This window comes from Rhinolophus sinicus, chromosome 13, assembly GCF_057876585.1.
Source record: "Rhinolophus sinicus isolate RSI-liver-muscle chromosome 13, RSI-T2T, whole genome shotgun sequence".
NCBI classification, from domain to species: domain Eukaryota; kingdom Metazoa; phylum Chordata; class Mammalia; order Chiroptera; family Rhinolophidae; genus Rhinolophus; species Rhinolophus sinicus.
In genome coordinates this window covers 51,841,005-51,867,814 of record NC_142513.1, presented here as the reverse complement: position 1 = coordinate 51,867,814, position 26,810 = coordinate 51,841,005, and the positions used below count along the sequence as shown (strand labels likewise).

General features: G+C 51.2%; 1 protein-coding gene across 2 annotated transcripts; it reads left to right on the top strand.

The window, feature by feature from the left end:
- The first annotated feature begins 2,588 nt into the window (after window positions 1-2,588).
- Window positions 2,589-25,216, top strand: SYNM (synemin). Of its 2 annotated transcripts, XM_019726662.3 has the most exons (5): window positions 2,594-3,534; window positions 8,657-8,781; window positions 16,964-17,034; window positions 18,914-21,360; window positions 22,282-25,216. In XM_019726662.3, exons 1-5 carry the CDS (start codon window positions 2,725-2,727, stop codon window positions 22,576-22,578), a joined length of 3,750 nt encoding a protein of 1,249 aa, XP_019582221.3. In that variant the 5' UTR covers window positions 2,594-2,724; the 3' UTR covers window positions 22,579-25,216. The 2 variants fall into 2 exon arrangements, with proteins under 2 accessions (XP_074174016.2, XP_019582221.3); XM_074317915.2 differs by having other exon boundaries at window positions 2,589-3,534; window positions 18,914-25,216.
- Window positions 25,217-26,810: the final 1,594 nt, after the last annotated feature.

Below are 26,810 nucleotides of genomic sequence, written 5' to 3'. Positions count from 1 at the left end.
GTCCTAAATCTCTGCCTAGATTCATTGCACGGTCATATTCTTCCCCTGGAATCTGACCCTCCATGACCTCAATTTCCTTCCTGTCCCCCAGTTTATCATGGGACTCTGGTCTCATTTTAAACAGAAAGTCATTTCTTGTCCTGTCAAAAGTCTTTTCTTAATCCAGGCTGACGTGGTAGCCCCACTGCCTAGCTGTCCCTCTGCAAGCTTCAGCTATTTTTCTGGAAGTGACTTAGCACTCTTCATTCTCCCTTGTAAATGTAGCCCTGTCTTAGGGACCCCTGGGATTTCACTGGGCCTGGGCCGCCTGGGAAGATATTTATAAGTGTCACCACTGCTCAAGACACATTTCTCCTGATGAAGCAAGGGCAGAAAAAAAAAAAAAAAAGCAAGCCTGTACCTCATTTTTATTCACCACTGAAGAAATGCAAATGTGAAAATGAGGAACATTTGCATTATTCCAATCACCTAATTTATCTGGATTTCCACCTTCATTTGTGAAATAAAGGGTTCAGTGAAGCAAAATTAGCAAAGCTTTGCGAACGCTTATAAACACAAATAAAATAAATATTGTTCCTCCAAAATAAATTTTGGCATATTCTGCATTATCTCTTTACGGATTCCGGCTGGGGGAGGACGTGGAAAGACAAACAATTCTTACAAATCAGGCTTTCCCTGAATAAGATTGCTATATTTCAGGGACGTTAGGCTTAGAGGATTTGAAAGCCAGCAAGGGTCTGTATTCTACTGCTGCCTAACAGGTGATTTCAAATCAACAAATATTTGTTTTCTCACAGCTCTCGAAGGTCAAGAATCCAGGAGTGGCTTAGCTGGCTTGTTCTGGCTCAGGGTCTGTCATGAGGGTCCAGCCAAGCTGCAGACCAGCCAGCAGTCATCTCAAGGGCTGACCTTTCCAAGCTCACTCACGGGTTGTTGGGGGCAGTCCACAGTTCTTTGAGGGCTCTGGGTACGAGGTTTCATTTCCTCACAGCCTCGGCGTCTTGGAGGGGCTGCTCATGACATGCCATCTGACCTCCCCCAGAGTGAATGATCCAAAGAAAAGAGAGAGAGACAAAGATGGAAGCCATAGTGCTTTTTATAACTCTAACTCAGGCCAACATGCTCTGGCCCAATGAGGGAGTGAAGGCCAGGAGGTGGCATCACGGGGGTTCCTCTTGGAGGCTGGCTACCCCAGAACCTTGGTGATAACATAATGTGAGTTCCTCAGTGACAGCCAAGGAAGCTGTGGCCTGAAGAGGTGACATGAATTGGCCAAAATCACACCAGGACTAGATCACACCCAAACCAGGACTAGAGCCCAGACTTTCCATATTATAGGATATTCCAGTGTGAATAACCTCCCTCCCCCACAACTTACCCTTGGCAGAAAGGGATAGGAATTCTGATTTGGAACATATTAATCTCTACCACTCACAGAATGGGGTCTGGGAAATGGGGTTGGTGGTAAAACAAAGGCCCACTCTGCCCTATTTGTGGCTGGAGATTCACACCTGTCACAAGGTAAGCACTGGCAGTTGTCCTGAGGGAACGTCCCTGGACCAACTTGCTGACCAATTCACCTTTCCACGCCATCTGTAAAATGCACCGATTGGTGGCCCTGCCATGAGGTGTACTCTGGTTATTGGATGACCCTCCAGGCTGCCCCTCGGCACTTCTGTCTCCACTAATCCAGGGGCACCCCAAACAAGGGCCAGCTGTCTTTGTTCCTATGCCCCTCAATGCCACTTGTACTGGTTATGTCACTTGTGACTGAAATAACTGTCATGAAAACTAATGAAACACAAGTGTGCAAAAGGGAGCTGTGGTTTCTATGACAATTAAATGGAGGCACATTGTTGGAAAAAAAGACAGCTATCACGTTAGGCGCGGGGGTGACACGTGTGAGGAGATGTTAGGTGTCCAGGAAAATTCTGCACTCAGAGCACTTCAGGAGTTCTCATTCGGAAGGAAAGAACCGGATACGGGAAAGTGCAGACTATGTCCCTCGCGGCTAGTTTATCTAAGAAGGAAAAGAGGGCACGCCTGTCAACCCATATCAAAGTCTTGCCTGAACTTCGAAACTTTGGCAAATAGATATAAATGTATATGCTAAACTAAAAATGAATATTGACTGCATATATGGGTGTGTACGTCTATGTGTATAGGATGGATTATATAGGTATACGCGCATATACATAATTTTAAAAAACATAAAAACCTCCAATCTCCAGGGCCTCCGCTCCAACGACCGGCTTCACATCTCAGCATCTCACGTGGTGGTGGCTTCTGTGTCCGTCCACGAACGCCAGGACACCTGGGTGCCTCGGGAGCGCGTGACGCAGCAGCCACAGGGAGGCGTCCCTGGCATCCCTTCTCCGCGGCCGGCACAGCGGGAGAGCCACTGCCCGCTGTTACTCAACAGCCGGCGACGAGGACTCGGCCGCCAGGGCCCTGGGCTGGGCAGTCGCGCGGCGACGCAGTCGCTCCGGCAGGGGACGCTGTGCGGCCGCAGTGGCCGTGCCGGGCCGCGCTCTGATTGGCTAGAGGCGGTGGCCCGCGCCCCTCCCGCGCGTCGGGTCCTTGCTAAGTGCAGCCGCTCGCCGCCTCGGGTGGCAGTCTGCGGGACTCCCGGGCGGCGGCGGGGCCGGAGCGGGCGCGGCGGAGGGGACAAGACCAGGGAAGGAGGGGACCGACCGGGCGGCAGCGTCCCTTACACTCAGCACGATGCTGTCCTGGCGGCTGCACACAAGCTCCGAAAAGGCCGAGTTGCAGGAGCTCAATGCCCGGCTCTCGGAGTACGTGTGCCGGGTGCGGGAACTGGAGCGCGAAAACCTGCTCCTGGAGGAGGAGTTGCGCGGCCGGCGCAGGAAGGAGGGCCTGGGGGCCCAGGGCCAGGCCCGCTGGGCCGAGGAGGCGCGCGGCTTGCGGCAGCAGCTGGACGAGCTGAGCTGGGCCACGGCGCTGGCCGAGGGCGAGCGCGACGCGCTGCGGCAGGAGCTGCGGGAGCTGCAGCTGCTGGGCGAGGAGGAGCGCGCCGCCCGCGGCCGCCTGGACGCCGAGCTGGGGGTGCAGCGCCGCGAGCTGCAGGAGGCGCTGGGCGCGCGCGCCGCCCTCGAGGCGCTGCTGGGCCGGCTGCAGGCCGAGCGCCGCGGCCTCGACGCGACCCACGAGCGCGAAGTGCGGGAGCTGCGCGCACGCGCCGCCAGCTTGACCCTGCACTACCGCGCCCGCACCACCGGCCCCGCCGCGCCCCCGCCGCGCCTGCGGGAGGTGCACGACAGCTACGCCTTGCTGGTGGCCGAGTCGTGGCGGGACTCCGTGCAGCTCTACGAGGACGAGGTGCGCGAGCTGGAGGCGGCCCTGCGGCACGGCCAGGAGAGCCGGCTCCAGGCCGAGGAGGAGACGCGGCTGTGCGCGCAGGAGGCGGAGGCGCTGCAGCGCCAGGCGCTCGAGCTGGAGCAGCTGCGCGTGCTGCTGGAGGATGAGCTGCTGCGGAAGCGCGAGGCCTATGAGCTGCAGGCCGAGGAGCGGCAGGTCCGTGTGCAGGGACGATCCGCGCCCCGGCCCCGAGCGCCCTGCAGGTGGTGGGGGAACGGAGGGAATCCCCGGATCCGCAGCACCTTCACTTAGCGTCGCAGATGGGTGTGGCCGGCCCCGAGGGTGCCCGGACCGGCTGGGGACCTAGTTGCTGAAGGAGCCCCTTGTTTTGAGGCGGGACCTCAGGGTCCCAGCATCTCGCCAGCCATAGAAAAAGAGCTCGGTCCGTTGGTCCATCGACTGAGCGAGCCAGTGCCAAGTGCAAGGTCCTGGGGGAAAGCCCTGCCCCTGTCATCTTGTTAGGTTGTCAACTTCTTTAGACCTTGAATGACTGGGTGTGTCCTGACAAATTACTCCAGGTTCTCTTTCAATTTCCTGTGCTTCTTAGACCCTAGTGCACATAAAGTCAACCAAGAAGCCCTTCTGTGTTCCAGAAGTGACAGCTCGTTTCCTTCTCAGATAGGTCCCAGTGTTGGGAGGTTTCTAGGCAATGTTAAAGTCTTACCCAGAGCCATTCAGAATGGCAGCTCCGTTGGCTCTGGCCCTCCCCTGGAGGAAACCGGAATTGTTTTCCAAAATGGATTTTATTTTGCCAGCATGATTTCCCAGCTGGACACAGCTGGTTGTGGCTCCCTGGGCCACTGCCCTGTTCTGGGCGGGGCAGCTACTTGAATGCAGAAAAGAGCTTAATTGGAGATGTTTTTTTTCACAGTAGAAGCTGAGGTCAGATCTCTGGGCAGTGTAAAAGTGGTAGAAACGTGGGTCCCTGTGGCAGGATGTTATTACAAGTGCAGAGAAATATAAACAGTTACTATTTCAGAGAAGCAAAGCTCAACCCTCTGACACCGATAGGGTGACACTTGTGCCTGATTTATTGTCTGGACATCCAGTCCAGTCCTAGGGCTGGCCCTGGTCCTGCCCAGTCCAGGTCAGAATTGGAAATATTCCCAAATCATCCTATCATTAGTTCTCAGGACAGTTTAAAATAACATCCACATAAATTTAGATGTATTTTAAGAGAACTGTTTGTAGCTTCGCGTTAAAGATTTGTGACGGAGTGATTTTGTGCTTTAAAAAAATGAGAAGGAAGGAGAACATGGGGGTTGTGGCAACAGAGGACTGTGGTGAGATGATAGGTATTTATACATAGTCAGCAAATATCTATTGACTACCCCAGGGTCCCCAGCACTGCACTGGGTTTTCAGTGTTCAAAGAGCTGGAGTCTAGATGGGAAATCGTACAAAGCAATATAGTACTAAAGCGTTGGGATTTCGTCTTTTAGGTCTTGGGTTTTGTGCAGCCTCTGCCTCATAATTTTGAAAAGCATTCTTCCGGGGTTGAAGGTGGAGCAAAGCCAGCAACTGGCTGATGTGTGTGCTGATTTCCAGAACTTACTCTAGATTCCAGAGCACTTCCATTTTCTATGTTGGTGGCCAGGGATGCTGTGTAAGAGGGTTTGAAAAATGCTTCTTTGAGGTGTGATGTGTGGGCTAAATCCTCACCGTTCATTTGCTGTCATAGCTCCCTTGGCTCATTTTGGACCTTGAAGCTCTGGTTTCAGTGTTCTTTTTTAGCAAGCAGAACCCTTCCCTCCCATTAGAAGAGAGGTGGGGACTTGAGAAGTGCAGTTAAAATAACCATCCAGCCCCTCTTTGACACAGGAACCCCAGGACCCACCCAGGGAAGTGACTTCCCTGGGGTCACACCTGACCCGGAACTAGAATCCCACCCTCAACTTCCTGTCCACTGATATCTATCTTGTTGGAATTTGCTTCTTTTCCCTAGACGTAAAGAGCAAGGAGTAAAGACCTTCACATGTATTCACCCTCAGTTCTCTCACCAATCTTATAAGGTGGGTTCTAATATTAGCCCCATTTTACAGATGAAACTGAGGCTCAGGGGTCACCTAGTTAATAAGTAACTAAGCCAGGATTCAATTCGGGTTCCAGTGCTGAGCAACTAACCACTGGGCCACATTGCCTCTCTTCTATCTGTTCCACCAAACATAGACTGTTAACCAGCATTCACTTTACATTCATGGAATGATGATATTTGCTTTTCCTGAGGCCTAGCCCAGCAGAAGGGCTTGCCCGTTAATCTGAAATCCTAAAATGTTTTCAGACCCTTCCAGCTGACTGTCAGAATAGTTTTAGTGTTAAATCTTTCATTTACTTTTCCATATGATTTAATGGGAAGCCCCCATCTGGAGGCAGGAGGCTCCCCCCACCCCTCCAAAATGCCCAGGGTTTCCCCGTCTCTGGGCCCCCTCTGCAGCTCAAGGGGGCAAGATGCTCCCTAGGAATCCCTGGGAAAAGTCGTTCTTCCCAGATGGCCCATGTGCCTTCTCTCTGAGGCCCCTCGCCTCAGGTTTGCCAGAGAAAAGTTTGCTGAACTGACATCCAAGTTCCCGCATTTCAAAGGTCGTCTAGGTCACTTGAAATCCTGAGTAACACGTAACACGCCCTGTCTCCCAGGCTGAGGGGCAAGAGTGGGAGCAGGGCGACCTCTTCAGGAGAGGACTGCAATGGTCACGGCAGGAGGTGCTGGAGGCAGGGTCAGAGGCAGCCCCAGAGGGTTGCTGAGCCAATGGGGTTTGCAGCTGAACCAATGGGTTTTGCAGCTGAGCCAATCAGAAGCGGAGCCAATGGGGTTTGCAGATGGATTGGATGTGGAGGGAGAGAGGAGGCATCAAAGTTGACTCCAGGTGTGGCCTGAGCAACTGGTCGACAGGAGCGCGCTCGGTGGAAGGGGGTTGGTGCAGGAGAGCAAGTTTGGGTGGGAAATCAAAGTCCAGTTTGAGATGCCTCTGAGACACCATCGCTAGTGTTGTAAAATAAAACGGTGAAGCTAGAGGTCAGGGTGTTGTCTGGACTAGAGCCTTACATACTTAGCATCCAATCACTGCCATTATTATTAATGCATTTAGTTTTTGTGTCTAAATGAGGTGATCACACTTAGACTTGAGGTTATCCGGTTCCTGGAGCTCTGACACCGAAGATTCCAGTGATGTGACAGTGACATTTGCAAGCTCTTCCTATGGTGTCTGGGTGACTTGTTCAGCAAGGAGCTGCTCAAAGCTTGCTTAAAAGACAGTGAATTCTTTGGATACTCCCAGCAGCGTGCTTTCCCTGGTGCAGACCTACGTTTCATCATCCGTGGCAATGCTGCCCCACAGGTCTCTAAATAACAACTAAGGAAGGTGACCTCCCTGCCCAGCTTTGATAACATTAGGCGAAACGGCATCTGCCTGAGTTAGAGTTAGCACGCTGGTAGCCCTGGCACCTCTGGCCTGGCCTACGGTTTGCAAACTTCCAGCAAAGTAGAGTGCAAGTCCGAAGCTTTGTGCAACCAGCAGAATCAGTTACGGTTTCTCTGCAGAGTGTCGGGAACCAGTCAGTCTTCCGGGCCTGCTTCCAGAAGTCAGCTCATTTCCCTTTGACAGTTTAGGCAGAGTTGACTCACATGGAAATGTGGTCGGAACAATACTTACTTGAACACAGTTCCAGTGTCCTCTCTGTGTTTTGTGGGGTGCAGATCCCTCTGTGCTCCCTGGGAGGAGAGCTGACCTTTACACATGCCGGAGGGGTCTTGACCTTAGGAGACTTTTGTTTGGAGACTTGAGTGCATCTGGTGTTTTTTTCCTAGCAATTTAACAATAATTGAACTTCTTTGTAAAGAATGAATTACTATGAATTCTCAAGTTTTAATATTTAGGTTGAATTTCCTATAGTGAGAAGGAGTGATAGATTTATATTCTCTTATTGCTGAGTCTGTACTCCCTCTAAAATGGGGGGACATTAGATTTTTAACCCCAATCGTTTACTATCAGCTGTAGAGTATGTGAATGGCATGGCTAAATTCTGGCCACTCTGTCACTTAAGTCAAGACTGGCCGTGACCCTCTTTCTCTGCTTACAATGCCCAGCTTTGGGGGCTGTTAACATGTATCCTCCCGGGGATACTAGCTAGCGATTCTTAAATGTACTCCTTTACTTTCAAAGCTCAGTGCTTTCCGTTTTTGGTTTTAGCCACGCATTTTTGGAAATGGCAAATCCAGTGTGAGATCATTAGTTAAGATCGTTGCTTGGTTTCGCAGATAAGACATTGACTGTGGTCTTTGGTGGGGGGATTCCATGAGGAATGAAGATAGATGCTCCCTCCTGACTGTCTTCCAACTTTTGAATTCCACACAGATAAATGTCTAAAAATGTAGCCTGTTAATTGTATTCAGAAATAATGCGATTTTTCCATTGCAAGCTATAAATATGTGGACTTATTTCAACGTTTACATATTTGTTCAGTTCATGATTCCTGAGACTAACTATAAAACGTTACACAAAACGGTAAAACTGTGTGACTAAAGCCATCGTGTTTATGAATTAAAAGTTATGTTAATTAAAAGATATTGTCGATTTAAAATAGTGCATTTTGAGGAGGGTCATAGTATCTTCATCATTTTACTTTAAATCCAATTCCCCAATCGTGTGCTGTGTAACTCGTCTGTGGAGGGCATTTTTCTAGAGGCGGGTCTGAAGTTTGACGTTTATGCCCAGAATATGTTCCTGTCTCACTAATGTAGGCTTTCTCCCCAGATGATTTAAAAGTAGCTTTTCTATGTGAAACAAATAGCTGTGTATCATCAGCTTACCTGCTTTTTATTGGGGGAATTTATGAGTAGAGGGGGAAATTCTCTTTCAAATCAGAGTGACCTCTGTTTTAAGTACTGTAAAACCCCTGCTTTCTGGTTTTGGTTTATTTTCAAGAGCACTTTGGTTGACTAGTTTGTTGTATTGAGTTTCCTAAGCAGACGGATATCTGGATTGAGACGCTCTAATAAACTCCTAAGCATTCATTATTGTTAGAGAATATAAACAGAGAAGCCAGTGTCCTACTAAAATCTTCCCTGTGCAATAAAAAAAACATGCACACACACACACACACACACAAAAAAAAAACGCACATGGCAGAAATGCAGTATTTAAAATTATCCTTGCGATGACCTCATCTTTCATAAACCTAGAGGTTTTTCATCCCTTTTTGTGTCCTGAACTGTTGGTACCTTGAGTTCGACCCAGCAAAGCTCCACATCTTCCGATCTCAAAAGCCTCTGTTCTTTTCAGAACGTGCTCGCTTGCCTGGAGGAGGAGAAGGCGGCCCTCACCTTGGCCATGGCTGACCGGCTGCGGGACTACCAGGAACTCCTGCAGGTGAAGACCGGCCTCAGCCTGGAGGTGGCAACCTACAGGTAAAGATGCCACCTGCCTTTAGACAGCCGGCAGTGTGAAATCGCTGTCCCGGCTTGGTGACAAATAGAGCAGCCCTTGGCATGGTCAGGCGAGGAGTCTAGGCCCTGAGGGAGGTGGGAGGGAGGGGGCCTCATGCAGATCACAGAGTGGCCTCCCCCCATGAAGGGAACCAGCTCTGTCGCCTAGAAAGTGGAGGTTCAGGATTCGAACCCAGAATGTCCAAGTCCAGCTGCCTATCGCCTCAAATCCTAGGACTCGGAGCCCATCCCAGGGTTTGGCCTTCAAGAAACACACTTCTGCCAAAAGATTGGCATGGGACTCTGAGCAACTGGCTTTGTTTATCAATTTGAATTCGGGGTGAGCAACCCAGATGAACAAGTCACAAAGCCCTCAAAGGGGCTGGGTGCTGGGCGGGGCAGAGGGCACAGCCCGCGTCCCCAGAGTGGTGCCCCCTCACCTGCCCCTGCCTGGGCAGTGGTCTTTGGTTGGGGTGGTGCCCCTTATTTCCCGCGGCTTTCATACTCCGTGACAACTGGGACAGAGAGGCCCAGAGTTCAGACACGGACAGTGAGAAGAATTGTAGACACCCAGCTCCTCACGTGTGAGAATGACAGCAGTCGCTGGCATGGCAGAGTCCTTACTGCCTGCCAGACCTACTGCTAAGTTGTCTGTGGCTGTTCGCTGCCTACAGTCACCCTCTCGGTGGTGAATCCCACTCACCCCTTTTGCAGGGGAGGGGGAGGGGCCTGGAAGCCAGGGGTCCTGGCTGCTGAGGGACCCTTACCCCCTAAACCGGGTAAAGTGGACACGGTGCCCCCTTCATTCCTGGGATTGTGAGCATGAACCGATCGTGAGTGTGAACGAGCTTTGGGAAATCTGCCTTGGCAAATGAATGGAAGGCACCATCAAAGATGCCATCTTCCAACCAAGGTCCACCCCGCTGGTGAGGGGCAGAGCCGGGCCTTGCTCAGCCCTCCCTGCAGGCGGTCTGAGCAGCCTTCTGCTCATGACTTTGCTCTGAGAATCACAGACGGGCCTGGGTTGCTCTGTTGTGCTTGGCAAGGTGTCTGGCTGGTGCACCCTGGTGGTCCTCACTGCGACCTGGGCCAGCCTCGCTCTCTGTTGTCTGGAAGACCCCCCACAGCCCGCCTTCCATCGGGGCCCTTTCTTACCATCAGTGAAGAGGGAGCAGGCTCTCAGGCAGCCCCTTACCTGGGCCCATTGTGGCCGCTAAGGAGCACGGCAGCCCTTGGAGAAGCCTCCAACTGAATTGAGGGGTGGTCCTGCAGCCAAAACAGTGGGGGCTTTGCTGGGTCCCCCTCAAGGAGCCGTACTGTGGCTGCATCCTGCAGGGGGGATGGTGGTCAGGGCTTAGAGAGAAGACAAGAGTCTCTGGCCAGCCTGACCTCTCCCAGGTCCACCTGCCGCATTCTCGCTGGACATCTTCTGGGGTGAACGGTGACAAAATTAAACCCACAGGGCGTGCAGACAAATGCTCAATAACATAATGTACATGTGACTAATAAGGAAACCTTCAAAAACAGCCAGGCTTTATTTGGGGGAAGGGAGCCTTAATCAGGAGTTTTTTCACCTGTGCGTGGCGGACACCCTTCCTCATATGGCTGAAGAAGTCCTTGGGGTCAGGCACGATGGGGCCAGGTGCTGGGGTGAGTTGTCAGCCCTCTGTCCCTGCTTCCTCCCGTCTCGTCTTGCTGGTCCCCTCCCACCCTGGGGCAGGCCGGTGCTTTTGTTCTCGCAGCCTTGTTCCCCTCGTTGGGGAAGGGGGCTCTTTTCCAACCATCACATCGGAGCTCCTGGGCCCAACTCTCTGGCCAGGGGACAAAGTGCTCCAGGGCTTGGAAGGGCTCAGCCTCCCATGAGTCACATGGATTGAGACTGGGAGATACCACTCTAGACCTGGCACCACCCTAGAGCGGGTGCTGGGCCGGTACAGAAAACCCACCTCTGTGCTCCCGTTATGATGCCAGGCGAGTCCTTTCCCTACCGAGCGGTTGGATCTTCCTGTTTCCTCTCTGTATTAGTTCTCTGGGTTGGAATTGGGTGCTTTGATTTTGTGCTTTGTCTCTGGGACGTGAAGCCCTTTTGCTTCCTCGCCTCGTCCTGTCCCCAGTTCTCTGTCGTGAAAAGTAGGAGGGCACAGCTGGGCATCTTGCTTTACCCTTTCAGTAGGTGCTCACATCCCTACTGGCTTAGCTTTTCCTGAGGGCCTCGATCTGGGAGCCTTTTTCGCTCCTGACAGCAGCCGGACTATCGGCAGGGTCCGACTGGACTGCCTGTGTCTGTTGCTGGCGTTTCCCTAACCCAATATGGGGTCAACTTGGCCACCTCCTAGGAAATTAGGAGGCACCAGTCCTTTGAGGGAAGCAAGTGATTGCTTGCACGGTCTGCCTTTCTGAAGTCCGAGTTTGCGCAGTGAAAGTGAAGGGCCTGGTCCAGGAGCCTGGTACACGCCCGGCCCTGGCCAGCGGCACACACCAGCCTCAGTGGTTAGAACGGCTGCAGGCCTCCCCACCGGCCCCCTGCTCAGGATTTAGAAGACACACTGGCTGTGGAATACAACCTATGTCCTTGTCCAAGCCAGAAGCCTAGCATTTTGTCACTGATGAGTGAGTGTCCGGCAGATAAACCCTTGTCATCTCTATGTGACTCTGCAGTATTTTGCGTGGCTGCCCCAATTCTGAGAACAGGAGATTCATGTTTGCATGAGTGCCCTCTGTGCTTCCAACCCTGTCACAAGTGCCCACTGGACCTTTACGTGCCTTGACCTGCCGTCTTTGGGGAAGTTGACCTTCCCCCTTACACCCTGCTTTACTATGGGCAGCAGAGGGTCAACCCCGTGGGGACACAGCCCAGGGGCCCATGCAGTGCAGCTACGTAGCTCCTCGCCAGCCCTCTCCTGAGGCTGAGGGTGGGGTGACACTGCCGCTCACATTCCCTCCCTCTTGGACTGACATCACGCGATTTGCCTCAATTTCCCCTGCGGGGGCCATCCCCCCAGCACTGCTCAGTTGGTCCTCATCCCCACTAAACCTGTCACATGTAAGGGCTGTGGCCCTTTAAAGCTGAAGGCGTGTTCCAGTCCAACTGGAATTTGTTACCTGTGCTGACGCCAGCTCTCGAGTGCCATAGACACTTCCGAACCCAAACAGGTGGCCCTTCCCGGTACCCTTCACAGGGATGAAAACACGTGGGAGCGAAATAAAATAGTAAAATTCATAATTCATCAATATAGACTTACAGGTCGTAAGTGTATCACTTAAGAAACTAATAAAATGAACGCAAAGCAAGCTTCGGAGTCTGAGACTTGAGGATTTCATCAAACCTTGGTCGCTTGGGAAGACCCTGGCACGTCATGTGGGAGGTGCATGTGACAATGAGCCCTTTCCTCCCATAGTGCAGGTGACCCCTGGCAGTAGCGGTGGGGCTGGCTGGGGCCCAGGGTGCTGAGAGGAGAGAAAGTGCCAGAGAAGGGGGGCTGTGCTCGCTCTTTTCGTGCCCCGGGACCCAGTCCTAGATACTCTGGGTAGGTTGGCACAGGGTGGGCCCATCAGGGTAGTCGTTTTAAAGCTCCCAGGTGATTGTCAGGTGTGTCCAGGGTAGAGACGCACTGGTCCAGGGCCCAGAAGACTGACAGTGTCAGCAGAGGGGGCATCTCATGCTTGTGGGAAATGCAGAATCTCAGGCCCACCCCAGACCTACGGGCCAAAATCGGCCTCATAACAAGATCTCACGTGATCTGTGTACACACTCCTGTTTGTAGAGCAGCCTAGGGCATCCAGAAAGCACCAAGCCCGTCTTGCAGCCACCTAGAGGACGAGACAAAGGATGGACAGACTTAGTGTCGTACTGGGTACCCTGGAGGCTGAGGAAGTGTGCAGTGTGGGATTCCTGGGAGAGGTGGTGCTTGGGTCTTGCAGGAGGGGAGCCAGGAGGAGGGCGTGTGGGAAGGGCTTTCTGGGCAGAGGGACAGACAGCCTGGGAGAGGACCTGAGGACTGAGCTCGTGTGGCATCTGGGGTAGTGCCAAGCATGTGTGGGTGTCCCCGGGCGGCTTGGTGCTGAGGGCCTGCCACGGGTGATGGAGGGGCAAGAACCACACCTGTGAAGTGTTGTGGTTTTGTGAGCTGGGGTCTATGTTCCCAGGCTGCTCCGCAGACACTCGGCCTATGGGGTGCAATGCCTGCTGAGGGACCCACAGAGGTCCGGCCAGTGTGGGCTTGCTGTCGAGGAGCCTATTCTGTGGGCAGCGTGGACCTAAGTAGCCTCCGGCACCGCCGGAAACAGGAAATGACCCAAAGACACACAAGTGCAGGGTTTCCAGACATCGGAAGGGAATTATGAGAATCCGGGAAGGCTTCATAAGTGCGGTGAGATGGACCTGGGTCTTGAAGGATGGTGGAGATGTGAACAGACACGTAGGAGAGGGGGAGGTGGGAAGTAAGGGTGGCCTGGCAGGAGAAGATGTTAAAATAATAGAACGCATGTTCCAAGAAAAGACTGTACATGGCTGACTGCCGAATTACAAGGTCAGATAAACATGGTTCAGAGAAGGGACAGAGAGCTTCAGGCCGAGGTGATTATGTGAGATTTTCAAGGGATGCGGATTTGAATTGGGCCTTGGAAGGGGTGGGGAAAGTGGGGAGATAGGAACGGGACAGGTGGAAAAGCACCCTCTTTCTTGGAAGCTGGAAGATGATGAAAACTCACCATCATTGAGCACCTATTGTGTGACAGCCGTTGTTGTAAGAACTTTCTAATTACTTAATTACCACCACAAACCTGTGCATGTGTCCTCATTTCACAATGGGGAAACTGAGTCACAGAGAGTCATTCGTTTGATTTTTTTTTGTCAGTCTACAGACTTGATGAATGGGCTTTATATGTGATTTAATACTGAGCTCAGCAGGAATGACCAGAAAAGACATGGCACCTTCTCCTCATCATTCTCTTTCACGTATCACCTGTGGTTGGGACAGAGCCTTTCCGGTTTGGATGGTGACGTCCCTCTTGCGAATGGAATCCCACCCTTTCTCCTCCCTCCCTCCTGTGCCCAGTCCCAAGTCAGTCCTCCCAGTCTCTCTGAAGCCTGGAGGCCAGGGAGGCAGGTCTGAGGCGCCCCCCATCTCCCTCCCCTTTTGCATCCCTCAGCTCCCACCTGCCTTCAGCCAGGAAGCACCATGGAAACCATCCATGGATCCCACTGGTGTCAGTTCTGGAAACATCCTCCGAGGGCCCCTCCCCTCTCACTCTTCCTGTCGTGGGCGTACAGTGTGGCAGCACGGTACCCACAGTGTGAAATAACACTGGGTATGCCCTGCAATGCCATTAGGACAATTGATCCCGGAGAGCCCGGCTGCTGGTGGTTAGGACGGCGGGTGGTCTGTTAGGGCCCGTCGCCTGGCCAGAGGCCACATGGTAGCTCACTTCTGCTCTCTGGATCTGCCCCAACTTCTTCGTGAGGCCAGAGACCTGGCTTCCCCGCACGTGTCCGCTCCTTTTCCTGCTTATGAGGCTGGCGGCCTTGGAGCTGTGGGATGTTCACTGATAGCTGTGAGTCAGTGGGTTGGCATCTCAAGTCACCAGGGCCTGGCGGCAGTTCTCCACTCTCAAAATAACCAGAGAACGCTCTGCCGACTTTTTAAAGTTGTACGAGTCTAAGTCCCTAAAAATGGTCCTCTGAGAGGTTTTGAGGAAATCCTACATTTCTGGCCTCTCATCATCGGTTTCTTTTTCACCTGGGCCGTTAGTCTCGTGGTGGTGGAGGGCAGGGTTCAGTGTGTGTCATGCGGGGTGTATATTAATTAAGGCACAAATTAAATGACCAGTGGCCGTGCCTGTGAGGGCCTGGGTGGGCGCTCAGATGGAGAAGGTGACACTTGCCCCAGCTTGCTAGGAGCCAGCCATCGATGAGACACAGCTGTGAACCACGCCCTACCCCTGTAGGAGCTTCATCGTCTGTGGGAGAGCCCTGGACGGCCTTTTGATGGAAAGTACCAAAAGGTGTGGAATATGCTTTCGCGAATATGCTTTCGTCGGCAGGATTTGTTCTGTCTCCCATTTGTAGGAAATACCGAAGTCTCCGGCCTTGAAGGGGAGGGCTGAGCATCCAAGCTGCCTGGGTGCCATCTCACTCCCCCCTATTGCACTGCAGTTTCCCCCCACCCCACACACTGCCCCTGTGCATGGGTTTGGGGGGAGGACGTTGTGGGGATCAGAAAGGAGGGGTGGAAATGCTTGGTGCCCACCTGGCTACTGGAGGTGTTTGTGCTGCACCCGACCACTCAAGCCCCGTGGGGAGCTGGTACCCCTCTGGTGTACCCCAGCACCCTACTCTCGGGGCCCCAAACTCAGGAGAAGTTTGGTGACAGTTTGGATTTTCCTGGAAAAAGGAACAAAACCATTCCCCACTGAGGGGTGAGGGAGGATTTGTTTTCTCTAAGGAGATCTTCTTTGTCCTGACCCCTCCCCCGCCCCCCCCCGCCCCCCCACAGCTGCCATTGGTTTGTCTGCAGGCCTGGACTCGTCAAGCACTTCTATCCTGACTTGGGCAGTTCCAGCAACAAGCCCTGTGGTACCCAAGGCTTCCTGCTGAGCCGGCCAAGGAAAGGTCTGAAATAGAGCGTGACCTTCTCATCAGGCCCCCCTCCCCCCCCCCAGGCCCCTTAGCTGTAGGACGCTGCCTCTTCTGTGGCTGTCATCCTGGGGTGCCCACCCTCTGCATCTTTTACCCAGAACGTGCCTCTTATTATATACAGAGCTCGGAATTTTCTCGGCGATGGCGGAAGCTATTTGTGTTCCTGGAACCCAGAATGCATGGTCATGAGGGTGTGGAGTTTGTGGCTTGGTGTTCTGTTTCCTGGCTTTCGCCCTGCATGGAAGGGCTGGGGCTCCGGGCACGGCCCTCCGTCTCCCGGCATTGACACACGTGTGCATGTCCGTCACTGCTTCCATGGTCCCATCTGCACTCACCTTGAGAGGAATCCCTCACCATTGTCTCTGCCGTTTTCCTCGGATGGGGGCCTCCCATGCTTTCTTCCCCCTCCCACGGGGTTCACGCCACCTGTGGGAATCAGCACATTGGAATCAGTGGAAATGAAACCTGGTGCCCACTGGCCTGAACCACGGAGTGCCTGCCCGCTCTGGCACCCCTCCTCTGTTTTCGTGCCCAGCTCTCAGTGGTAATTTCAGCATTTCCAAGTGGGCCCTGCTACGGGGTGCCCTTTGCCATATACAGTGCAATTCTTGGAAGCGAAGTTAATGACTCATGTTGCCCTAGCAACCCAACAACTGTTGTGTCCGCAGCAGCCAGCGTCCTGGGGGTCTCTGAGCCAGGGCCATCCCAGTGCTAAGCCAGCCCCAGGGTGCCCGGTCCGCCGGCCCAAAGCCTGACGTGTCCACTCTCCTCCGGGCTCTGGGTGGTAGATGGGAACCACAGCTCAGTGTGGACACTACACTTTAAGTCTCTTGGAGCTGGACGTGGCCAAAGAAATTTGTTAGAGGAGATAACGGATACTCTTCTGGGTGAAATGTGGCCCCTGGGGGTGGGGATGGTCTGCATCTCTTCATTTCCTCTTTTCTGCTGCCCCCCTCCCATCTCTCCCCTTTTTAAAAAAAATCTCCAGAATATGCCCAGGGAACCCGGTTTGAAAACCACAGACGCAGTGGCTGCCTTCTTTACACACAAATGTCGGTCCTTCATCTGCTCCTAGTCAGCCTCTGACCTGTGACTCCAGAAAGACCCCCGTGGGGTTGTCATTGTTCTGGGGTCCTCTAGCCCGGGGTGACATGTACATGGGCCCCTTCTCGCTTCCCAGAGAAGCCAGACCCCTGACCTGCCCTCCACGGCCCACATCTCTCTGCCTCCTCCTTTCCTGGCCCTGGGTTTGGAAGGGATTTCTAGAAGGGCTTGGCTCTGCAGTAGTTCTGAAGCTCTGGACTCTTGTTTTGTTCATTCTGTTCGATGGATGCTCTGTCTAGCTGGGTTCGGTGAGGCCGGCTTGCTTCCCAGTGGTCCCTCCTCAGACACGAGTCCTAAAACAGATGACACGGTGACACTGTACTCATAAAGCGAATACTCCAGACCACAGCTCATAGGGGCACTTCTTGCTCTTTTAGTGCTTAATGCGTGTGTGTGTGTGTGTGTGTTTTTAAATTTCTACAGAGCCTTACTGGAAGGAGAAAGTAATCCAGAGATTTTGATCTTAACTGAGCGCATTGAAAACCTGCCACAAGGTAAATATAAGAAAAGCTAGTTTTCAAAAACAATGTCCCTATTAGGCACTTCACAGAGTTGACAGGTCACTGGGTTCAGAATAATAATTTTGGGTTCTAATCTTCTGTGACCGGAAGGGATTTGGTCTTGGGCAATGCCCAGCAAGTTTGCTTTCTGATTTTGAGAGTAAATTTGGAAAAAGCAAAGATGTCCACTGAAGTGGCCATTCGTCAGTCTGCCTGGCATCCATTCACATTGCAACATCTATAAAATAAGAATTATTTATGCACCAGATTTCAAGATTTACTTAGTCATCTCGTTTTTTTTGTTTTTTTTTTTAATGTGTGGATATATAAGTCTGGAAATGCGTCACAGAAAGAAGGGAGAGAGAAAACAAGGGCCACGACCAAAATGAAAGGAGGACCAACAGTGTCCTGGTCGAGGGCTCGCTCATCTTTTACTAGCTGTGAATTTGGGAGGCTACGAAGAGCTCAGGAAAAGGGCGATTGGGCATCTCTGTTAACTTGTTTCATTCATTCATTATTTTTCAAGCTTCTTAAAGGATATAGAAACAGTGTTTGTAAACTAAATTTATTTTAGCAATTATGTATTATGCCAAAAGGAAGTATTAGAATAAATACCATTTGTGAACTCTTTGATTAGGCTTTGAACTTCCAGATAGTTCTGTGTCCTGTTCGATCAACTTCACGAATAAGTGTACAGATGTACTCCTAGATAGTGAATTTATCAGTGCTTATTAATGCACTTGTTGCTTCTGTAATTTGCATGAAATATTATAATTTGGCCACTTGGCCACATGATCATAGGCTCGAAATCAACCTGTGATCTTCCATATTTCTCCTTGAACCTTAATGAAAATGCAGGTCATTCCTGCACTGGTTCCTGGGGGTTTATCTTCTGGGACTTCTCAGTTTAGAATCAGTATATCGACCCCAAAAGAACAATCTCTGTAGACAAATCTCCTGGCCTGGTCTCTCTCCCATGCCCTGGGAGCTGTTCCAAAGAAGCCCCTGGCCTTGGCCGCCATGAGGGAGACCAGGTGAGGGGGTAAGGGGGCAGGCTCGGGGCGGATGGTGCGCCCGGCCACATTCTAACCACCGGCTGCCATTCCTAAGAGCAGGAACCTGGTAGAATTTGGACACCCCTATGGATAGCACTCTGTGGATGGTCCAGAGCGAGGTGGGGGTCCTAGGGACTACCTCCCAACCCCCAGGGTCATGACATTACATCAGCTCCTAGTGTCAGTGACTGGTCAGCTTCCTGCGCTGGCACCTTGTCAAATGAGAAATGTGTAAAAATAGAAGAAATCAGGACGCTTCAAAAAACAAAAAAAAAAGTTAAATTCTTCAATACTTGTTGGCCCAACATGGAAATCAATGAAAAATAAGAGCATATTAAATGGTGGAGAGGTAATTCCACTTAATGTTTATGAATTAGGTACTTTGTAATGATGAAGCTCTTCTCTGCTGGAATAAATAAAATAAACTTATCCCAACAATGTAGAAATGAATGATTCCAAATTATCATAATACTTTGACATTTGGGCCACAAAAACGAGCACCTGTGACCTCTCTGGTGCACATGTCTTGGTTTACAGTCACACGTTTGACATATTTATTAACAGGGATGAGTATTTTAACATTAGTAACTAGAGAAAACATTGAGCTGAAGCATTTGTAGGGCTATATTTTGTAACAGGATTTTTAAAACTACCAAAAAATTATTCTGGGGATTGAAAATATTTATAATGACCATTCTGTGGTAACAATATGTATTTATTATGATGGGATGGGATTTGACCTACTGTGATGCTTTTTAAGTTGAAAAAAAAAAAGGTAATGATGACTGTCATTTTAATGAACTGCTCAATTTCTACAGAATTCAGAAACACGTCCTATCACTATACCAACTCGGTATTACAGAGGGAAAATGAAAGAAATCGGTTTCTGAGGCAGAAACCACCTTCGGGAAGATTCCAGCACAGCTCAGCGCTGCCTTCTAACCTGTGGGCAGACCGTGCGTCACACACTAGAAACGTTGCCAGGAGAAGCTTCCTGGGCTCCGGATATCCTTCCTTTACCACCACCCGGAGGGAACACGCTTACGAAAAAACTACCAGCAGAAGTCCAGCCAACTTCAGAACTTTCTCTCCCAGCCATGGGCTTTTAAGAAATACTGAAGTGCAACTGAAAACATTCCCCAGTGGACCAAGAACTGAAGGTACCAGGGACGCCCCCGCTCGTGTCACCAAAGAGTCCTCCTTCACCCAGGAGTCCTACCGAGAACGCCAGGGCAATGTGGTGGCCAGTGCTTCCGAAAGCCCTTGGTCAAATGAGAGGACTGTCATTTTGGGAAAGAAAACAGAAGCTAAAGCCACGAGAGAGCAGGAGAGAAACAGAGCGGGCACTGTCCAAGCAAAGCGAGAAGAGAAAATGTTTGATTCTAAGGAGAAGGCTTCAGAGGAGAGAAACTTAAGGTGGGAAGAACTAACCAAGTTAGATAAAGAAGCGAGAAAGAGAGAGAGCCAGCAAATGAGGGAAAAGGTGGAGGAGAAGGGGCCATCGAAGGAGAAAAGCGTGAGAGAAAGAGAGGTACCGATCCGTCTGGACCTATCCCAGGACAGCACACCAGAGGGGGCCCCCAAAGGTTTCCAGACGCCCTTAAAGAAGGATGCAGGTAGTGGTCCAGCCAAAAGGGTGGAAAGGAGAGAGGCAAGGCTCAGGTGGGATGCCAGGGACGCCACAGGCTCTCTGAAAGGTGATTCCATGACTGAAGCCATAGCAGAAGACATTGTGTCTGGTATCCTGAAGCAGCTTTCCCCGTCTCCCACTACAGAAGCACCTGCTGATTCTTTTCCAGACACGAGAGTCACTTATGTGGGCAGGAAGGAGCTTCCTGGGGACAAGAAAACAAAGACTGAGATCGTCGTGGAGTCGAAACTGACCGAGGTAGTCGATGTTTCAGAGGAAGCTGGCCAGGACTACCTTTTGAGCATGAATGTACGGGAGAAGGTGGGGCTGAAAGGGAAATCCACCGAGCAGGCGATAGGAGACATAATCAGTCTCGGTCTGAAAGGAAGACAGGGGACAGCAAAGGTGGTCAACGTGGAGATCATCGAAGAGCCCCTGAGCTACGTGGGTGGCGAGAAGGCCGGTGAGTTTTCTACCCCATTCCACGTGCAGGAGGTGGACGACATGTCTCCGGGCTCCCAGGGGCTGGCTGAGGAGGCAGGGTATGGAGAGAGAGAGGTCACGTTCTCAGTTCATCAACGAAAGGAGACGGAGCTGCCCCAAGAGAACGTAAGTCACGTTGAAGAAGTGACGGAGGCAGGTGACTCGGAGGGAGAGCAGAGTTATTTTGTGTCAACGCCAGATGAATGCCCCGAGCATGACATCGGACACGACAGGGATGAAGGTTCAGTGTACGGGCAGGTCCACATCGAAGAAGAATCCACCATCAGATACTCTTGGCAAGACGAAATTGTGCCGGGGTCACGGAGAAGAATAAGGGTGGGCGATGCATTGGGAGAGAAGGTTGTGAAGCCGCTGGACGTTCCAGAACCCTCGCTGGAGGGCGATGTGGGTTCTCCTCACTGGAAAGAACAATCTAGAAGTGGCGAATTTCATGCAGAAGCCACAGTCATTGAAAAGGAAATTAAAATACCCCACGAATTCCACACCTCCGTGAGGAGAGACTCCAAGGAGCCCCGACACCAGATGGTGGAGGTTATCGGACAGCTGGAGGACAGCCTCCCAGAGCGCTTGAAGGAGGAGCTGTCTGCCCTCACCAAAGAGGGTCAGAGCGGCTCAGGGAACGTTTCCGTGGATGTGAAGAAAATCCCGACTTCGGGCGATGGCTCCATGACCTTGGTTGCTGAAGTCAACCTCTCGGAAACTGTGGATGCAGACCAGTTAGATCTGGAGTTGCTGAGCAAAGGTGAAGCCGGTGAAATAGAGAAAGCGGTGGAGTCGGTGGTGCGAGATGCTGTGGCCCGGCGGTACAGCCCAGCGCCTGGGAGCCCAGACAGGGAAGCTTCAGGGCCAGCCCCAGTGGCCGGCTTTGGCTTTAAGCGCTGGGCCACCCAAGAACTGTACAGACCCTGTGCTGAGGATGATGACGCTGCCTGGGCCTCTCACAGCACACACAGGGTCACTTCCCAGGGTCCGGTGTCAGCCACTGTGGAGGTCACCAGCCCAACGGGCTTTGCCCAGTCCCACGTGCTAGAGGACGTAAGCCAGTCTGTAAGACACATTAAAATAGACACCCCTGGAATTTGGAGGACTGAGCGAGTCACACGTGAAGGACCCACTGCAGAAGTGGTGGAGGTAAGTGGGGAAGGTGCCCCGAGTCAGGCAGTGAGCTCGGTGGGAGCCAGCTGGTCTGTGAGGCACTCTACGTTGGGTCCTGATCAAAGTCAAGTGTCCAAAGAAATCTTCTTTGAAGGCCCTGTCCCTGCCTGTCGGGAGGTGGGGGGCATGGCAGAGCCTGGCCCAGCAGAGCTCTCCACCGATACTGACAGGCTGGGGGGCCACAGCGTGTTTGGCTCCAAACAATTTCATGCAACAAGGGAAATGATTTTTCAGAGCTCCATTTCCGGGGCAGGGAAGGTTGGTGATTCTTTTCAAACAGAAGAGTCAGTGGGTACCCAGACTTCTGTAAAGCACCTCCAGTTAGGTCCCAGAGAGGGGTTCAGTGCGCAAATCCAGTTCACAGCCCCCCTTTCAGACACAGTGGAGTCGGGGGTCAGAGGAGCTTTTGTGCACCCCAAAGAGAGGGCAGAGAATGGCACACCCATCAGGCACGTGACAATTGGGCCTCAGAGGCTTCAGACCATGGAGCAGACAGGTCCCCGACCCAGGGAATTTGGCGACTCTGAAAGCAGGGCCCATGGAGTGGGCTCAGCAGACGTGACCCAGGGCACTCGTAGTTACACCTGGGGTAGGAAAGTCCTAACGACTGATGAGAGCACCTTCCAAGCGGCCATTTCTGCATCTCCCCAGGAGGCAAGTGGGGGAGACTCGCCAGGGGCAGAAGCCACACTGGGCACAAGCAGATCCTTTAGGCATATTCAGCTAGGTCCTGGGGAAACCCAAACCTCTGAACACATCGTCTTCCATGGGCCCATTTCCAAAACATTTGCCCTTGCTGGTTCGGTAGATTCCCCTGAGCTTAGCGAGTCAGCAGACGACAGCACAACACTAAGGCATGTTGCACTGGGGCCCAAAGACACTTCATTTACCTTTCAGATGGACGTGAGTAACGTAGAGGTGGCCCCCACCTGGACCGGAGAGGCCACCTTCCTCTTCCCCACAGGGACGGAAGCAGAAGCTCGTAGCGTGTCTGACAGTGGGACCTGGAGAGACCCTGGCAGTAGGAATGACCGGGCAGCCAGCGTGAGCTTACAGGGCAAGGAGCAAGCTGAGTTTGATAAGACGGTACAGCTACAGAGGATGGTAGACCAGAGGTCGGTGGTTTCCGACGAAAAGAAAGTCGCCGTCCTCTATCTAGACAATCAGGAAGAGGACGAGGGACACTGGTTTTGAGACACAAACAATCGGTTTTAAATGGTATCTGATTTGATAATATACCACCACACAAAGGCCTGTAGTAAGTTTTAGGGGGGAGGCCCACTCTATGAAAACCTCCCTTTTTTTACTTTCTCCAAAGAGTGCTCCAGGCAACGTCAGTTTTCTTGATAATCTGTAAAGGTTTCAAATTAATTCATGCCTTAAAAGGTGTTGGAACTTTATTTTTGAGTTGGGATTTATACAAAAAAATCCTTCTTTGTCGTCTTAAAAGTTCCCTTTTCTGGAGTTTTCTCTCCTAGAGACAATTTTTACCAGTTTGCATCTGGTCACAGAAATGCCTGGCATCTGCTTGAAACTATAATTAACTACCTTTAGGTAAGATGCCCACATGGTAACAGATTCATATATTTAAGAGTACTTTGCATGTGCTAATAAGAAATAGGAAACTAACCTTTTAAGGAAAAAAAGCCAATACAGTTTTCTCTTTCCAAAGTCTTCGCAAAAAGAAATCATAGGAAATAAGCAGCTTGCTTACAGTAAAAAAAATAAAATAAAAAAAAATCTAAATTATTTTATCTTTAGGAAAAAGTTGTTTGTCATAGAGTTAAATTCATTCGAAGACTTGAACTGCTTTCTATGTGCAGAACTTAAAAAACAACAACACAGCATTTTATTTATGGAGAGGACAGCTCCAGCGTAGTGCGAAATTTCAAATCAACACTTGCTATGTGTGCTGAGGATCCTGCCCAGACCCGTGTGTAGGGGAAATGATGACCAGGATTCGCTTACAGCACCGTGTCTTTTCTGTGGCACTAGATCACTAATAGAGCACAGTCTAAATATTCTTTTCGGTTATGACCTAACTTCTGGAGTAGCCAGCTCTCGGCAGAACGTACTTGAACTGTCTGCACTTTAGCCCTTAGCACCTAAACGTTTCATTTCACTGGTGGGAGGTAGACCCTGGAGACAGTGAAGAAGGATGCGGACGCCGCGACTGGAGCAGGACCGGCAGGGGGGCCGTGCGCCGTCAAATCTGATGCCTGAGGGGGCCTGTGCTTCCCAAACGAGCCCTTCTCAACCCACTGCCGGTGGAGGCCTTTCGGAGCTCAAGGAGTCAGAGACGAAAAAGGACACCCAACCTCACAAAAGGTGTTGCACCTTCAACAGAAATCACTACCGGTGGGGTGTGTTGTCAGGGGAAATGAGTAATGCGTTAACTAGCATAAGCTGTTTGGGGGAAGGAACTGGGTGCCTGTCCCATCGCCCAGCAGGGAAGCACACCGGAGGGGGGCCACAGAATGGGCTCCGGCAGATTTGCACCACCGAGTGGAAGATACTGCAATGAGTGTGCTCCATTGGATCCATTTTATTTTACGCAGGGTATTGTTTTCCAAGCTTCCATCTTTCAAGGTGTAGCATCATATTAGAACTAGTATCTCTAGCAGCACAGCATTATTTGAATCCAAACGAGTTTCTCTCACATAACGTTGCCTAACCTGCTTTCTCTAATATACAGTACCATAGAATGGCCTGTCGTGCACTGGGGAAAATGATCCAGGCAAGGTCACCCTCAGGTGGGTTATGACGTGGTTCGGGAGTTTGGCATTTGAGGGTCTTCCCTCTGAGTTTCAGGGGATGGCCCTCAGACTCCCGGGACACACGTCTGTCTCCTCAGCTCCCAGAAATGGCTGCAGCTGGCAGTTTAGGGCGAATGCATTTCCTTCATCGACAGGCAAGTGGAGGAGAAATGCTCCCCAGCTTTCAGGTTGATCTATTTGAAAAACACCGTACATCAGGGAACAGAAAGCAAGTTGATTTGAGCTGCAAGTTTAAACTTGTTATCTGCCAGGTGAATTAGTGATTGTCACAAGCTGGTAAGGAGGGGACGGCTTTGCAAAAACTTCTCGTTTCTAATACAAAGATGGGCTGATTTCCTGTAAGCTGTAATTGGTAGTGGTATTTGTATAAGTGATTTCTCCATGAGAATTTGGTCAGGATGACAGCTTACAGGTTTGATGGCAGGACTGATAATGGGGACTCTATTATGTGAGTCTAAGTGGCTTAGTTTGATGTCACTGTCATAGCTCATGACCTTGTAAATGGGTGCTAACACGGACCGGTTGCTCATATTGTGACCCACTTGTATTTGGAAAAATAAATATCTCAGATCTTAATTCTTATCTCCATGTTGGAATGAATATCTTCGAGAAGTATCCTGCCCAGGGTACTTACCAATATGGAATCTTGAGCTGTCATTGGTTACGTCTGTGGAGCAGGGGGTGCCCTCAACAGCTTCGTGGCCTATAAAACCAGTCACTCTGGAGACGAGAGATATCAATGGCGTGGTTGGATGGGGCGAAGACACAGTCTTTTCCTGTTTATTGTGTTTAGGTAAAACAGTATTAATGGAATGTTTTTCCCTTCCCACTGGTTGTTTGATATTGTTTATTTACAATGTATATTTAGAATGGCATCATCTAAAAAGCTGATCTTGCTTACCTCCTGTTCCCTGCAAAGGGAAATGTCACAAGAATGTGTAAAAATAAAAATCTAAGGAAAAAACCCCACGTTGCTCCTAAAGAGAACGAATGTTTTCCAGTAGATGTTTTTGTGTTTGCTATGTAAACTCTCATTAAAGCATATAACGTGTTCACACGCATGTTTTTCATGGTGGTACAGAATCACTGGGGACGATATATGGGCAAAGGTCCAGTTCTTGAATTCCTTGCCTGAGCCAGAACTCGATATTGTCAGCATAGAACTAGAAAGCAGGGCAGACAGCATAACCCAGCTGGCCTGTATTCACATAGGGACTGGACAGTTTGTGGTAAGAATGTTGCCATTCACATCCTGGAAGGCTGGAGCCACTAGGTGACCAGCCATCCCGTTTTGCCTGGGATGGAGGGGTCTCCTGGGGCACAGGACTTTCAGTGCTACAACCAGACAGCCCTGGGCACCCCAAGATGGAAAAGAGTGGTCAATCATGGTTGTTTCTTAGGAGCTTGAAACAATTGTGGCAGTTTGCGACAAAGGGGTACTTACATACCCTTACCTGTTTGTAACCTTTTACAAAAAAATCCATAAATAACTATAGTCTTCCTCTCACATTGGAGTTAACATAATTTATAGATGGGAGACATTTGGTAGACTATTCCAAAATTCATTCTTTTCCAAGGTGAAAGCTAAGTTTTTCAAAATGTGCTTCAGGTTCTGTGATTTGAAGATACTATCCTCTAAGCAATACAGAAAGGAAGGGAAAAGTAACGTGAGAATTCACATTTTCAAAACCCCAGCACGGACGCTTGGTCTGTTCAGGCTGTTAACACAGAATACCACCGTGGGGAGGCTGCAACGATGGACATTTATTTCTCACAGTTCTGGAGAGAGACGACCAAGATCAAGGTGCTGGTGGTTCTGGGTCTTGGGGTGGGCTCTCTTCCAGGTGTGCAGACCGCTTTCTTGCTGCGTCCTCATTTGGTGGCGAGAGAGACCATCTGTGTTGTGTCTCTTCATATCAGGGCCCCAATCCCATTCATGGGGCTCCACCCTCTTGTACTAATTACTTCCCAGAGACCCCACCTCCTAGAGGCCCCGAGATCACATTGGGGACCAGGGCTCCAACATGTGAATTTTGGAGAGACACACACATTCAGTCCTTGGCAGAGCCGATGTGTACATACTTACGATGCTTATTCTAACCATCCACCTCGAACCCGTCTTCAACTAGATGGGACACTTGGTGAGGGTCACATTTCCTTTGCCTTCATGTCATAAGGCTGTCTGGGATGGGCGGGGATGGGCAGGTGGCCTGTGTGGTTGCTGTGACACGTCCGAGGAGGACGAGGGACCCTGCCTCTGTCCACCCTGTCATGGATCTTTTTGGTGTATTTTCCCCCATCAATTCTGGAGGTGGCCGTCAGCACACATGGAGTGGTCTGGGGTTCCCTACTGGGCGTTGGAGTGGAAGGGTACCCAGCTGCAGCCTTGCTGGGCCCTGGGCCATGGGATGGGGGTTGGGGGGGGAGGAGAGGGAACAGCACTATCCGCACCCCATTCCCACCCTCCACCTCATTCCAGCACCGAGCTCATTGTTGACAGCATGGAGACAGGTGCTCAGAACGTCTCATCTACTTTTCTGTTCTCGAATGACCCCGCTCCCCAACCCCCAGGAGACTGAAGCGCACTGGGGCAGGGGCGCTCATCCCAGCCCACCCTGCCCCTCACAGGCTGAACCCAAGAACACATTT

Coding starts and splice junctions, on each gene's coding strand:
- SYNM (XM_074317915.2), top strand. CDS start 2,725: ATGCTGTCCTGGCGGCTGCACACAAGCTCCGAAAAGGCCGAGTTGCAG. Junction 3,535..8,656: donor TGCAGGCCGAGGAGCGGCAG/GTCCGTGTGCAG, acceptor TGTTCTTTTCAG/AACGTGCTCGCTTGCCTGGA. Junction 8,782..16,963: donor CTGGAGGTGGCAACCTACAG/GTAAAGATGCCA, acceptor AAATTTCTACAG/AGCCTTACTGGAAGGAGAAA.